Source organism: Urocitellus parryii, chromosome 9 (genome assembly GCF_045843805.1).
Source record: "Urocitellus parryii isolate mUroPar1 chromosome 9, mUroPar1.hap1, whole genome shotgun sequence".
NCBI lineage: Eukaryota > Metazoa > Chordata > Mammalia > Rodentia > Sciuridae > Urocitellus > Urocitellus parryii.
In genome coordinates, this window is record NC_135539.1 from 107,137,402 (window position 1) to 107,153,879 (window position 16,478).

The window sequence follows — 16,478 nt, forward strand, 5'->3', positions numbered from 1 at the left end:
GGTAGTGCGAGCTGTCAGAGTGGAAAAGTCCGAAGGCAGTTGGATCTGGTGGTGTGCAACGGGGACTGAGAGGCCTTCGGACCTCAGTTAGCTCGGCGACCTCAATCAAGGGACAGAACTGTCCAAGGCTCCCTGCGGCGATTGCTTTTCTTCTCCTGGATTCCCGCTTTGGCTTAGCTCCGCCCTCTTCTCCTAGGGGTTGAAGGCCGGACACTGACGCCGACGCGGTTGCTTAGCGACACCCTTTTCCCAAGATGCCTAGGGTGTTGTTTTTCTTAGCCAATCAGAGAGGCGAAGATACCTCCCCGTCTGCCAATAGGTTACGAGGCCGGGGCTGGCGACGGTTAAACGCTGCCCGCGGCCTGGGTGGCGGATCGGTTCCCTTTCCGGGACTCTGGGCTGCAGTGGCTGTGGCGCGACCTGCCGGGTCAGCGCGAGTCCGGCGGCGGCCCGGCCATGCCGTCCCGGGTGGAGGACTACGAAGTGCTGTACACCATCGGCACGGGCTCCTATGGCCGCTGCCAAAAGATCCGGAGGAAGAGCGACGGCAAGGTGAGCGCGGGGCCCGGCGTGTCCCGGCTCCCGCTGAGGTTTCGGTAGCCCGGGGCGAGGGCCCTGCGCGAAGGAACCGACGGGCCCTTGGTGGTGGGTGCCGGCAAGTCTCGGCTGTCGGTCTCCCCGGGGTCTGCGATTGACAGATTGACAGCTTATCCTGGATGGTTCAAGAGATGGGAGGCTGCGTCTTTTCTTTTTATATAATACATATTTCCGGTTTTTGTTCGTTATTTTCTGTCCCGTTTCCTCCCTTTCTCCAGCTTTGGCTTGCTCCTGTTTTTCCGTCGGTGGCAGCTAACTCAGTCCTGAGCTATTTTTAGATGAGAGTAGGACCCATGTGCCATGGAGGGGCAGGACCACCAGGCCAGAAGCTTTGTATCTGCAGTCAAAACTCATTTAAAACACCCATCAGTCCGGTTAGCAGACTCCTCTTTCCCCATGCGTTTAGGTAGAGCTTGTGCAGAAAGAAACATTGGAGAGGAACTGCCTGACCGATTGGAATAGTCAGGGACTTTGGATACCCGTCCCCTGACTGTGACCAAAGTACTTTTTGGCCAATTTCCTATTAAGCAACTGAGAATAAGGGGTTGAGGGAGTCCTCTTGTGCCTCATCCGCCTCCCTCCCCCTGTAGCATCATTTACTGCTTAAAAAGTAGAGGAAGATTATGGCAATAAACTCTGGGCTCATGAAGTTTATTTAACTACATAACATGATCATGACTTTGGATTGTGGAATATGTTTAAATAGGAGGCAATTTTTTTTTTTTTTCGTTTTTGGAACTTCCATTCATTGTTTTGAGCATAACAAATTCATTCATACCTCGGACATTTTCTTATTTCAGATATTAGTTTGGAAAGAACTTGACTATGGCTCTATGACAGAAGCTGAGAAACAGATGCTTGTTTCTGAAGTGAATTTGCTTCGTGAACTGAAACATCCAAACATTGTGCGCTATTATGATCGAATTATTGACAGAACCAATACAACGCTGTACATTGTAATGGAATACTGTGAAGGAGGGGACCTGGCTAGTGTGATTACAAAGGGAACCAAGGAAAGGTAATTATAATCTTCCATTTTTTAAATGTCAGCTCTGCCATTTATTGCCTATATAATCATTTTAAATTAATTCTTTTTTTCTCATAATTATAAATAATAGTGGGAAATATAATATTAGATGTACGCTGAAAAGGGGTCTAGTTTTGTTGCTGTTAAGAATCTTATGTTAGGATCAGGGGCAAAGTACTTAGTAACATAGAAGAGTGTTCTTGTATTTGGTGGGTCCGTGGTACTTTAGAAAAATCACTGGTGAATCAATACCCATATTTTGCATCAAGTAATTATTTCTCTATTAGTATACAAGAAAAACTAGATAATTCACATCATTCCTTATTTGTAATGATATATTCAGACATTATATGCCGTAAAAATGTTTTGGTTTCAGACAATACTTAGATGAAGATTTTGTTCTTCGAGTGATGGCTCAGTTGACTCTAGCCCTGAAGGAATGTCACAGAAGAAGTGATGGTGGTCATACTGTGTTACATCGGGATCTGAAACCAGCCAATGTTTTCCTGGATGGCAAGCAAAACGTCAAACTTGGAGATTTTGGGCTAGCTAGAATATTAAACCATGATACGAGTTTTGCAAAAACATTTGTTGGTACACCTTATTACATGTCTCCTGTAAGTATTTCAGAATTTAGATGCTTTTTAATTCCTTAATGCTAAGCATTCAAATGCAAGGTTTATTGTTGGTTTCTTTGTATTTAGCCAAGAATTAATAATACTGTTTCATTTTAAGTTCCAAACTAACCACCTGACCCTTATATTCCTCTGTATCAACAATTCAATTTTTATTGAATTCAGTTTTTATTGAACTATTACCATGTTCAAAGCTCTGGAATTAACAAAGATGAAATGGGTTTTGTCTCTGCCTTCAAGAGCAACAGTGCTTTCTAAAGCATGGGTCCTGGGGACACCTACATCACACTCACTCTGAAGTTTTGTTAGTCCTGGGTCCTGAGTTCAGACTGAGTTCATACCCAGTGAATATGGATCTCTGGAAAGGTCCTTGGACACTGTATTTTATCCCTAGTTGGATTCTTGTACTTGGATATATGGGACTCACAAAGCTCACTTACTTCAGATAACATGTTTTTACAATTTCAAAAAATTTCCAAAAAATTTTTCTTATTGCCTTTTCCTGAAATTCATTTATAGAAAGTCTATCACTTTACTTTATCCATTGCCTCTATTGATGGATATTTTATTTCCAAAGGAGCACTGTATGCATATCCTTGTATGTATTATCTTTCTTCCTTTTTGATTATTTTCTTGGAGTGTTTGTGGCTGTCATTAGATATTATCTAATGGCTTTTATTTATTTTCCCTATTTTTTTATTGGTGCATCATAGATGTACATAATGTTGGAATTTGTTTACATAGTCACATAACATAAGATTTAGCTAATATTGTTCCTCAGTATTTCCCCTTTTCCTCCCTTCAGCCTCCCTTCTGTCTCTTTCCTCTACAATGCTGTCCTCCCTCCAGCCTCCCTTCTGTCTCTTTCCTCTACAATGCTGTTCTCTCTTTGATTTTCACGATGGTCTGATGGCTTTTAAAGACCTTAAATCAATAAGGAACAGCATCAATGTATTAATATATGAAATCTGAGCAGATATTGATGAAAAGATTTTTTCTTTTTTTATTAGCTTACAAACATTTCTGGAATTTTCCAATATTTTATAAATTATGCTAACATCTGACTGCAGTATAAAACTGCAAGTTTATTTTATTATTATTATTTTTTTTATTAAGATCAGACATAGCCAGAACAGTGCCATTTTCTCACTGTATCAAATTCCAAATTGAAAGGCTTTAACATAAAGAAAGATTATCCAAAAATGGTGGAAAATTTGAAACCTATGCAATTCTTTTGTTCCCTTTTTTTCCTGCCCTTGTAATTAGATCAGTTTGGTTCCTTTAAGTCATTAATTGTCAAGGAGTGATATCAGACTCACCAGCTGGGTTTTAAAACACTAATCGGCCTTCTGGAGATTTTGGTACTTGCCCTCAGTCCCTCCTCAGCTATGGTAGACTATTGTTACTGTAGGTATAGAAGAAGGGCAAACATTTAAAATAGGTAATGAGAATATTAGTGATTGCTTTGACTTATACAGTGGATTAAGGAAAAACATATAAATGAATATATATATATATTCATAAATGAATATATAAATTCAGTTAGCTATTTATGTATGCACTTAAATGTGGGCTAAATAATATGTTTTGGTTATTCTGGAATTTTCTCTGTTTCTTTTAAATTGAAGTTTGTGGCTGGACACGGTAGCACTTGTAATCCCAGCTACTTAGGAGGCAAAGGCGGGAGGATCACAAGTTGGAGACCATGTTGGGCAACTTAGTGAGATCCTGTCTCAAAATAAAAAATAAGGGGTTGGGGTTGTGGCTCAGTAGTAGAACACTTGCCTAGCATGTGTGAGGCACTGGATTCTATTCTCAGCATTGCCTATAAGTAAATAAAAATAAAGGTCCATGAACAACTAATAAAAAAAATAAAAAAATAAATAAAAAATAAAAGGGACTGGAGAGGTTGGTAGCTCAGTGGTAGAGAGTGCCCCTGGATTCAATTTCCAGCATTGTAATCAATCATTCAATAAAATAAATGAGGTTTCTAATTAGACTCAATGGTACACACCTATAGTCCTAGCTACTCAGGAGGCTGACGTAAGGTGATTTGGGGGGGCCTTGGAGTTTGAGTTTAGCTTGAACAACCTAACAAAACCCTTTCTCAAAAAAATAGAGTTTCTAGATTATGAATGCCTCGAGGATAGAGATCTTTTATATTCAATTTTGAATGGTTAATATCTATCCAACAGTAAACATTTTCACTTGTGAATGAAAAATAAGGGAATGAATTATATATGACAAAGTATATTGGGACAAGATTGTTGTTCTTTTCCCCTTATAAATTTTGCTTTTTTGGTGTTAGGGATTGAAACCAAGGCCCTGTACATGCTAGGCAAGCACTCTGCCATTGAGCCACATCCCTAGCCTTTCCATTATAAATGTGAGGATAAAGTATACACTTTCGTTATTGTCTCATAAACTGAATTAGTCTTTCGTATTTGAAGTTCTTGCTATAACATTTTTCTCCTCTCCCTTAAGTAAATACTACCAAGCTTTGAGTTTCTGTTTTCTACTCAGGTATAATTTTTAAAAGTTTTATAAAATTTTAAAAACCAAATAAACTTTTTTTTTTTTTTTTTTTTTTGGTACAGGGGATTGAACCCAAGGGTGCTTAACCATTGAGCCACATCTTCATCCCTTTTAAAAAAATATTTTATTTAGAGACAGAGTCTCACTGAGTTGTTTAGGGCCTTGCTAAGTTGCTGAGGCTGGCTTTGAATTCTTGATCTTCCCACCTCAGCCTTCTGAGCTACTGGGATTACAGTCATGCATGTGCCACCATGCCTGGCCAACAAGAAGTTTTTTTTTAACTTTTTTACCTTTTCCCCCTTCTAGGAACAAATGAATCGCATGTCCTATAATGAGAAATCAGATATATGGTCACTGGGTTGTTTGCTGTATGAATTGTGTGCATTAATGTAAGTATAATAAAGTCAGATTCCTAGTCTAAGGTTTACACTGTCATCTTTCATTGGGTCCAGCTTTTTGAGCATCTATGCTAATTAAAACATATTCACATCTGAAGAACTATCAAATTCTTTTAGTAAAGTAGATAAACATTTTTTTAAAAAAGATGTCATCCATGAAGCTGGGTTCTGATTTACTTTTAAAAATTTTTTTTTCTTAGTTGTAGATGGACACAATGCCTTTATTTATTTATTTATTTTTAAGGATCGAACCCGGTGCCTCACATGTGTGAGGCAAGCCCTCTACTGCTGAGCCACAACTGCAGCCCCTGGGTCCTGACTTTATTAAAGGTCTTGACTGTTAGATGCTTTCTTGTTAGACTGATGCTTATTCAACGTCAGGCAGATAATGTAAAGCTATTACAAGGACAGGGAAGAAATAAAACAGATCAAGAGGAGAGGTCTGGGGATTTGGAGGATAGGAAAGAGGTCCAGTTCTTTTTCTTTTAAACTCTTCTATAGCACAGTGGTTCTTATACAGGATTTGTGGGGAAGCAGTTTTTGTCCCCCATGGAATATTTGGCAATATCTAGACATTTTTGGTTGTCACAATTAGAGGGTAGAGAGAGGCCAGGGATACCACAAAATATCCTACAAAGCACAGGATAACCCCCACCCCACCCCCGCCAGCATGACTTAACAACCCAAGGGGTCAATAGTATGAAGGTAGTACTATTAAAGTTAGCTGTAGAAGGAAGTCCCAGAAGTAAAAAGAAATACAATGGTGCTTATGCTTTTGATTCAGTTACTATTATCTATTTTCATTTAAATTTTTTTCTTCTTTCCTTCATTCTTTTCTTTCTCTTCCTTCCTTTCCATCATTCGTTTTTACTTATATTTTTTACCCCAGGCCTCCATTTACTGCTTTCAACCAAAAAGAACTAGCCGGGAAGATCAGAGAAGGCAAATTCAGGAGAATTCCATATCGTTATTCTGATGAATTGAATGACATTATTACGAGGATGTTAAATTTAAAGGTAAAGGCTATAAGATTTTATATCATCTGATTTTATCTCCCAATTAAAATTTGGAGTATATATTCTCTCTTTTAAAGTGATAGAGACTAAAGAAAATATTTCCTTAGCTAAATATACTCTGTTAACACAAGTGAAAACATGTAAATCTGGCAAATCACAGGTCCTTGCCAGCCTACCTTTTGTGCTTGCTTTCTTTTTCCTCCACTCTCTTCCTTGCTAACAGATGGTCGGTGGTGAGGAAAGATTACAGAAAGGATCCAAATCCTCAGTTCCCCTGGTTGTTGCCTACCTCAAAGTAACAGGAGGTCAGGGAAGGGGCCAGAAATAATTAGAGTAGAAGAAAAAGAACTTGAATAAAGAGATTTTGTGGAAAAACTCAGACCGTGGGATGGTAAAAGATATGTTCTGAGACTAGGCTGATGTGAAGAGTGGAAAGGAAGTGCTATAACAGGGATACAGAGGAAGTAGCAGGTGAAGGTTGGTGGGAAGGGATCCTGTTACCTGTGGTTTAGACACTCAAAGGTGGTGCTTCAAGCACCAGTACCAGTTGTACCAAAGGGACTGAGCCTTCTTACAAAGGGGGAGGGTAAAAGGGGAATAAATTAAAAATCTGCATTACCTTATGGACTCAGAACTTCAAGACGAGTGAACTTATTTTTTCAGATGTTTAAGACCTATTTCTGTAGCTGGGCACAGTGGCTTGAGAGGCTGAGGCAGGAGGATCACAAGTTCAAAGCCAGACTCAGCAACTTAGTGAGACCCTAAGCAACTGAAGACCTGTCTCAAAATGAAAATGGGCTGGAGATTTGGTTCAGTTGTTAAGTACCTGTGGGTTCAATTCCTGGTTAAAAAAAAAGACCTGTCTCTTTGAACAATCTTCTCTTTTGCCTTGGAAATATATACCCTTTTAATGTAACTACTTTCTCAGGACAAATATTCTGTTATGCAGTCTGACTGTATCATTGATATTTTTCCCTAGGATTACCATCGACCTTCTGTGGAAGAAATTCTTGAGAACCCTTTGATAACAGACTTGGTTGCAGAAGAACAAAGAAGACATCTTGAAAGGAGAGGGCGACGATTAGGAGAGCCTGAAAAGTCGCAGGAGTCTACTCCTGTCCTGAATGAGCTGAAACTAAAAGAAATACAGTTACAGGAGCGAGAGCGAGCCCTCAAAGCCAGAGAGGAAAGGCTGGAGCGTAAGTCCACTTGGTGTGGGAAGAGCAGAGTAGCGCTATGAGTGGGTTGCTCTGATGTGTGTACATAACACAATAGTTTCTATGTATAGGTCCTACTAGAACCTTCTATCAACCAGAACATTTAACTAAATAACCAAGCTTGATGACGCTTTCATGTTGGACTTCTTTCTCTGGAGACGGTTGTTAGTCATATATTTCTTGGGTATTAACTGGGTTGGGCCTAACACAATAGTCATTGTACTTTATTGTGCAATTACTTATTTTTTTCATCTTTGCTATAAACATCTTAAGGTTTGTTCCATTGTAAAGGAAGGTCTTCCAATGTGCTGCCTTCTGTCATAAAACGGTCTAAAATGCGACAGTATTAAACTGGGTATGTTTAGGCAATTCTGTGGAGAATATAGGTGCAAGATATTCTAGAATTATAAATATTACTGTGATGAGTATTAATATTGATGTGATTAGTATTAACTGATTTGATGCTAATTAGTTTTTGAGGTTGGAAGTCTGTCTATTCCACTAAGATGAAAGTTACTACCAGGTAGTAACTTAGAATCACACCAGGTAGCAATAGCAGTGAGTCTCCATTTTAACATTCAGAGACAGGGATGAAGCTATGTGCGTCTCCTGCCATCCTCATGACACCCCTGATTTCACTTCTGTGGCCTTATGACCTATGCAGACTTCAAATGCTTTTCTATTTAAATATACTTATCAAGCATTCAGTGTGTTCATTAATGTTTTGCTTCCTAATGATAAAAACATTGTATAGTGCTGTGAGATATGCTTACTGTATAGGGATAGCTTGTGTTTATCTGGAGACTTTTTATTGACTCTCTTGTCAAAAGAACTCTTTAAACACACACACACACACCTCTTTCTCTGAAGTCTGGGCCATGAATGAAAGTAGGCTTTGTTTCTAACCTAAAGAGTCGCCCCTTAACTCAGTTATGTTTTTTCCCCTTCCATTTTGGTGCTACCGCTGAACCAGAAGAAAGAGATTTTGTGCTATAAGACCAGGGAATGCCCTGGAAACTAGCTTTTGCCTATTTGCCTTGGAGAGCAGAGATGGCTTTTGTTTTTGTGTTCCCAAATGAATTACTTCCACACAACATGACCAAGTAAAAACTTTGTATTTGTACTTAAACAAGTTCCTAACAAGAAAACATACAATAACTTATGACCTACTATTACACTAAATTAAAAATGCAGGGTCTGGTTGATTAGGTTAAGAAACCAGTAAGAAACCTTTCACAAAACATTACTCTGCCGTGGTCAGGCATGCTAATTAGAATGATAAGAAAAGATTACCAAATGTAAATTGTTTTATAGCCAAAGCTCTTTGTTCATTTTTTCCTATTGCATTTTTAAAGAGAAGGAACGTGAACTTTGTGTTCGGGAGAGACTAGCAGAGGACAAACTGGCTAGAGCAGAAAATCTGGTGAAGAACTACAGCTTGCTGAAGGAGCAGAAGTTCCTCTCTCTGGCGAGTACTCCAGGTATGAGAGTCAGCTCGGTGTGCAGAAGTTGGTGCTACAAATGAAGATGTGCACATCAGTGATACCCTCAAGGTGGCCTTGGTAGCTCTTTTTCATTTTACAAAGTCTCAAATCTTAAGATAAATTTCACTGAATATATATGCTTCAATGGAAATAAAATTCTATTATAGTAGTGATTTATTTACTGGGTTCATAGACCTGAGGCAGTGAGTCATATGCTTTCATCTTCAATTTTATTTACCTTATTAAACTACATGTTTAGTATTTGATATTCATTTTTTAGAATGAAGACATTTTTACAACAGTATGTTTCAAATTTTTCTTTGGTTATATTATCAAAATTCTATTTCTATTTTCAAGCAAAAACCCTAACACTTTAATACTGCCACACCTCAACCATAGAGTGTGGCTTAAAAGACATAGAAGTCAAGTGCAGAATTGACCATGACTTTTGAATCTTTGCTTTAGACCCTTTCAAATTGAGACATGTATTTGTTGAAATATGATTAATGTGTGCACAACTGTGCGAGCCGCCCCACTTCAGAGCTTGGGTGCAGACAGCCTGCTCACTGCGCTGCCTTCGTGTAGCGTTGTCCCTGCTGTGTCCTCGTGATGATTGGCTACACCGACAGATCCTCTCAACTTGCCTTTTTCCATTTCATTTTTTACAGATCTAATTTAGTCTGCTGTCTAGAATTTTGGAAACTGCAGAATGCTAGACGTCTTTTCTTTTAATTTCTTTATGACACAAATTATGTATTCAAAGTTTTGTGTTGGTTTTAAAAATTTAGCATCTGCATGTTCAATGAAACTTCATCAGAGTTCTTATGACTCCCTTATTCCATGTAGAATAGCATGCATATATGAAGGCTGCCATTTGCATCTTTAATAATTTGGGAGAGAATCAGATCAGTTTAGTGTGACAGCATTTTGTAAATGAGGCAAATAAAAAACCTGCTTAAGTTAGATCAGTTTAGTGTGACAGCATTTTGTAAATGAGGCAAATAAAAAACCTGCTTAAGTTAGTCTGATGATTGCAGTAACTTTATAGTGACTAAGTGATAGATAAACTCTTGATAGAAGTAAATGAAATAGATTATATGAAATATGGGCTTCATCCCTTAAAATGTTTCTTTTTTCTAACTATCACTCATTTCACAGTACGCAGTTGCATCTTTGCTAAAGCTATCCTTTGTTTAATAAAATACTCATTTTTTTTTATTGAACAAAATAGTATTCTTTTTCTAAATATTCTCTTGTAAACCCTATGTTGATTTACAAATGTGTAAGTATTTTTGGTTATAACAGGTGGATGCACATGCTTATTATCCCAACTGCTGGCCTGTAATCTCAGCCATCTGGGAGGCTGAGGCACAAGCAAAGATTGCAAGTTTGAGGCCAGCCAGGGCAACTTAGTGAAACTGTCTCAGAATTAAAAAAGGACTGAGAATGTAGCTCAATGGTAGAGCTCCTCTAAGTTCAATCCCCAGTACTTAAAAAAAATTTTTTTTTTGAGCCCATGGAGTTAAAGTCTGAAAGCAATTCCTTTGCTTTGAAGTAGAAACAATACATGGAGGAAGTCAGGGGACTGGGGAAGGAAGGGCTCTGTGTAGCAACCTTTCTGTCTCTTCTTTATCCAGACAGCTCTGTGGCTTCTTTCTTCCTCACCCTTGTCCTGTTTTTTGCTCAGCATTCACCTGAAGTTTTCTCTCAATATTGCCACCACCACCCAGCAGGCCATGTTGGTATTATCTTCCTTATAGCACACGATCCCCCATCCCCCATCGGCACTTGTTTGTTTGTTTATCATTTGTCTCCTCCTACTAGAATAGGGCCTTTGTTTGGTTCACAATGGCCCATACTATGAACTCAGTAAATATTTAAACATATTTCCTTTAAGTGACTACAAAGGAGAAATAAGAAGCCTCTAGAATTGAAACCTATAAGCCTCTAATCCCCAGCAAATTCTGTCAGTGGTTAATAGTGTTACTTTTCTAAGTAAATACGATTATTTTTCCATGTGAAAAGCACAGGTTGCATTTTTTAGTGCACCATTACTTGATTTACCTTGTCCATACAGCATTTTAGGTTCTTTTTGAAACAAATTTTTGGGTAGTTGATCTACTACACACTTGACCCAAATTGCAGATTTCCCCACAAGCAAGAGCCCTCTGCTTCTGTGCTTTTCTGAAAGTAAGGTATCCTACATAGAATGGCACTGGGTTTCCAGAGCAGAGATAAAAACACTGATTTCCAGAAGTATTATACTGTGCGCATCATCCCCAATGGTTTTAACCCTAAGAGGAAAGTTGACTATTGTGGGAATAAAACAGGCTGAGCTTAGCTTGGTGGTAGAGTACTTGCCTGGCACGCACTGCATTCCTAGCACTGCAAAATGAATGAATGAATGAAACGTTTGTTCCTTATGTTTGGTTTGTTTTTAGTCATATAGATTAAAAGGCTAATTGGTACTGGGAGTGATGGCATACCTGAAATCCCAGCTACTCAGGAGGCTGAGGCAGGAGGTCAGCAAGTTCAAGGCTAGCCTGGACAACCTAGTGAGACCATGTCTCAAAAAGGGGATGTAGCTCAATTATAGAGTGTCCCTGGGTTTGATCCCAGTACCAGGGAAAAACAGCAACAACAACAAAAAAGACTGGCTGGTTTCTGTCCATGCCCTTAACCTCTTATCTCAGAGAAAATCAGACAGGTACCCACATTTCAAATGTGAGCCAGAACAGTAAATTTTATTTATTTTTTTTTAGATACCGGGGATTGAACTCAGGGGCACTCAACCACTGAGCCACACCCTCAGCCCTATTTTGTATTTTATTCAGAGACATGGTCTCTCACTGAATTGCTTAGCACCTTACCGTTGCTGAGGCTGGCTTTGAACTCACAATCCTTCTGCCTCAGCCTCCTGAGATATTTTTTGAAAATTATGATACATGTATAGGAGTTGAACTCCTATTCAAGTAACTCAAACCTGTTTTCTTTTCCTTTCTAAAGAACTTCTTGACTTCCCATCCTCAATAATTAAGAAGAAAGTTCATTTCAGTGGAGAAAGTAAAGAGAACATCATGAGAAGTGAGAATTCGGAGAGTCAGCTCACCTCCAAATCCAAGTGCAAGGATCTGAAGAAAAGGCTTCATGCTGCCCAGCTGCGGGCTCAAGCTCTGTCAGATATTGAAAAAAATTACCAATTAAAAAGCAGACAGATCCTGGGCATGCGCTAACCTGGCAGAGAGACAGAGCTGTGTGCAGTACTTAATAGAGCCAACCCTTTAAAGATTGATATTCAACTGCTGTAGCTTGATATACTTGGTTCCATGAGCCACGCCTTTTTGTATAGTAAGCATGGTATTTTGGGATTAATATTGCTGTTTTTCAGCAACAATTGTATAAGATGTCTATGTCTTTATTTTTATTTTTTTTTCTCTTAGGAACAACTTTATAGAAATGATACTTTCTTGGTTGGGCTTTTAATCCTGTGTGTGATTACTTCTAGGAGTATGAGATGTGACCTTTGAGATCTTGGGGAAAACAATAATGTTAAGGGGCAAAAAGGTCTACTCAGGAATAGTAGTTATTAAGAAGTTTTAAATGAGGGGTGTGTGCTTACAATTGTCATGTATAGTTTTAAATTTAAAGTCTGAGGTTTTGAACGTTCTTGAACTTAGAAAAAGAGATTGAATATAAATTGGTCACTAATATCAAGACATCTTGTATATAAATATTCCATGTGGTGTAAATCTATTGTCTGTGGAAATTCATCACTGTGATGTCTGCAATCTTTTATTCCTTTTTATTCTATTTAATAGCATATGAGCTGGCTGTTGTTTGTCCACCTCTATCCCACTAATAAAACAATTCTTTAGTTTTCTTACATTTATGTCTCTTGTATTTGTTGATCTCAGTTGGAAGGGTGTGAGTTTATGATGACAGGTTTGTAAGGTAGGAAAGAGAATATGGATCTTTTATTCAAGGGAGCTTCTCTAGAACCTTAACATCCATCTTGTTAGTCCATAGAAGCTAGCAGTTTTAAAGTGGGTGATTCTGTTCCCTGGGACATTGGCAAATCTGGAGACCTTTTTGATAATTATGACTCAGGTGGCTTATGTCCAGTGGGTAGGGTCCAGTGATACCACTCAACATTCTACAGTGCACAGGACAATTTCTGACAGCAGAATGCCAACAGTACCACTCATGAGAAACCTGACCTGTGTAAAAAATTGCTGGAACACACCTCCCACCCTTGAAGGAAACTAATTTGAATTTTAATGAATTTTTTTAAGTTTGACTTTTAATATGAATTAGCAGTCTTTGCTGTACCTGTCACATTTTTTTCCCCCCTGGCAATGCTAATCCTTTTAGTGTTTAATGAAATAAGATGAAGTCATCAAGAGTTAATAATAGACCAAAAAAAAAAAAGTTTGGACAAGCAAGAAAGCAAAAATAAAACAAAATCACCCACACAAATAATTATAATAGTAGACAAGAGAAAATAGCTTCTTTTATATGTAGGTTTATTATATAGTTGGTATCATCATTCCATCAACGACAAGTGACACTAGCCAAACACAGTTGGAAACTGATTATTATGCCTTTGTGTTATATCCAGAGATTATCCTAACAGGATCATTTTGACATAAATGTTGTGTATACTTCTGGCCAGCTATATAATTTGCAAGTCCTACTCCAAAGTGAAAATTGAGGCTTTTGTTCAAAACGTGGGAAACAAGTTATCATTAAAGGTACATACAAAGCTTTTCCCTTTCTTCTAAGGTCTCTCTCTGCTTAAGGTGGTATTATTTGCTGTTCAATGTTCTAAGAAGCATTAAAAGCAAACAACATGAAATTTGCCATTCATCTTTATTTTGTGCAATGACAGGTTTAAGTATAAATGTGAGAGCATTTAACTTGTGGAATCACTGGGATTATCTAATTCATACTTTGTGCTTGTCCTTGAAGGGTGCCTTGAGCCAACCAGAAGGGGCACAATGCCAGGTCTGGAGAAGTCTAGCCAGGCATCTACCTTTCCCATAGGCCTACTACCCCAACCCATGGCAGATAGGATCTCTGAGTCAGGGTACTCTTTTTAAGACATGGCCGCTGGCTAGCTGCTTGTCAGACATGTCATGGGGCTGCTCATGGACACCTGCTGCCATGCCCTGGGACCCAGATGCCCAGTCCAGAACTTTCCTTTGCCTGTGCCCAGGCCCCTGCTGAAAGGCAATGGTTGTGTGGTATGGGTGAAAAGAGGAGGTTAAATGAAAACCATCCTGGGGAGAACCATCCTGGGGAGTCTAGAGAAGTAGTGGGAAGTAGCACCATATGTGAGCTGAGGCTCTCGGCCTGCACACATGCTCCATTGTTTAGATTTTCTTACAGAACACATAATTAAGAACTTCAAGCTGGTCATACAGTTGCGCATGCATGTAATCCCAGTGGCTCACGGAGGTTGAGGCGGGAGGATCATGAATTCAAAGCCAGCCTCAGTAACTTAGGCCCTAAACAACTCAGTGAGACCCTGTCTCTAAATAATAATAATAATAATAATAATAATAATAATAATAATAATAAAAGGCTGGGGATGTGACTTAGTGGTTAAATGCTCCTGAGTTCAAAACCCTGTACCAAACAAAAAACTTTGAGATAGCCTGGTGTGTTAGTGAACACCTATAATCCCAGCTGCCCAGGGAGCCGAGGCAGGATAATTGCAAGTTCGAGTCCAGCCTCAGCAATTTAGGGAGACTCTGTCTCAAAAAATAAGAAAAATTGGGAATGTAGCTCAGTGATGAGCACCCATAGGTTCAATTCCCAGTATTCTCTTTGTCTCCTCTCTCTCTCTCTCTCTCTCTCTCTCTCTCTCTCTCACACACACACACACACACACACACACACACGCAACCACAGTCAGTAGACCCCATGTTCTGGGTTCTTCGGCAGGCGGGGTCCTCCTATGTGTGCAGCTATATGAAAGCACTGGCTAGTTGTCCATAAAACCTATTCTTTCTTTAGGAAATAACTTTCCTATCTTAAAAATAAGTTTTAATTTTGAAATTCATGGCATGCTGAATAGCTTCTCTAATCTTCTCCATCTCATTTAATTCAACAACAAACAACTATTAAGTACCTACTATGAATCAGCACTGTTTAAAGTGCTGAAGACAGAGCAATGGAGAGACACAAAATCCCTGCCCTTGTTATTGCCCATTCAAATGGGGCAAGACAATAAACAATGAGGGCATGCTAGTGGTAAGTGCTACTGAGCAGAATGAAGCAGGAAGAAGGGTAGAGAATAAAGCACAGAATGGGAGTGGGGGGTAGCTGGTTGCAATTTTGGAAGAGGTGGGGATTAAGGGTGCAGCAGGAAGAGGAAGAAGCTAACAATAGGAAGTTAGGGTAGAGGAGAAGAGGAAAGAAAGATTTTCCAGATGACATAGGAGAGCAAAAGAATAAAACTGCAGCGTGTGTGTGAACATGTGTGTGTGTGTGTGTGTGGGGGGGGGTGTAGAGTGAAACTGGAAAAAGCTATAGGGCAGAGGCTTGGAGACCGAAGAGAGGCGTTTTAAATTTTTTTTTTTTTTATTATCATGCATCCTCTTTCTCCATTCTAATGCCAATAAAACCCCTTCCCTGGGCTGGGGATGTTAACTGTAGCTCAGCAGTAGCCTGCTTGTCTAGACTTCGAAACCATCTGGGTTCCATCCTCAGCACTGCAAAAATGCAATAAAGCCTGTTTCTTTTTCCCTGCTAAAGTTGGGAAGTTCTGGGCTAGTGGTTGTGGGTAACAAGGGTATTTCTTTGATGGGGAGTGAAAGGATCCCTTCAACGTCTCTTTCCTAGAACTTTCTAAGATCCAACACCTACTTAACCACTATAGAGCTTACTTGTTTAAACAGTAATGAGTTTAACCAAGCCTGGCTCCTATGGAAAGTCATTGGATTTGAAAATGAATGAGGTGTTCAAGCAAAAAAGAAACCGCAAGGCGGCGCTATTGTTCTGTGAGACCAGAAGTCCCAAGCAATTGGTCCTAGAGAGATGGCAAGCCAGACATTGGTTTAATGCTTCCTGCCTTTTATTCCATTCAGTCTCACAACGCCCCTGGTGAAACAGGTATCGTTATTTCCAACATTTTACACGGAGAAACTGAGAAACCCGGTGGTCACAGGAAGAGGCACAGGAGCCTTCTGAACTGACTTTTCAGACTCCAAAGTCGTGCTCTTAACAATAGTGTTTGTTGTTGTTTTCTGTTTTTTATTTTTTGCAGTGCTGGGGATTGAACCTAGGGTCTTTTGCATGCTAGGCAAGTGCCCTACTCTGAGTTACACGTCCAGCCCCCAAATCATGTTCTTGACACTCACAGCCCTCCACTGCCTGCCTCCAACTACCACAAACATTAGCTTTGCCCTCAGACCATGAGTTTACCATAATGATGGATTAAGGCTTTACTTAGGACAGGTGAATGACTAAGGAGGGTGGATGCAGAGCCAGCATGGTTAGAACCTTGTGACCCTCAAGACTTGGTGCCAGGAGAGGTGAATGGCAGAGATATGGCTGCCAGGAAGT

The 16,478-nt window shown here is 39.4% G+C and overlaps 1 protein-coding gene across 1 annotated transcript; it reads left to right on the forward strand.

Moving 5' to 3' along the window:
• Positions 1-366: 366 nt before the first annotated feature.
• Positions 367-12,746, forward strand: Nek2 (NIMA related kinase 2). Its single transcript, XM_026387462.2, has 8 exons — positions 367-552; positions 1,398-1,615; positions 2,001-2,241; positions 5,101-5,183; positions 6,082-6,208; positions 7,188-7,407; positions 8,781-8,906; positions 11,916-12,746. The coding sequence occupies exons 1-8, from the start codon at positions 457-459 to the stop codon at positions 12,140-12,142; spliced, it is 1,338 nt and encodes a 445-aa protein (XP_026243247.2). The 5' UTR covers positions 367-456; the 3' UTR covers positions 12,143-12,746.
• Positions 12,747-16,478: the final 3,732 nt, after the last annotated feature.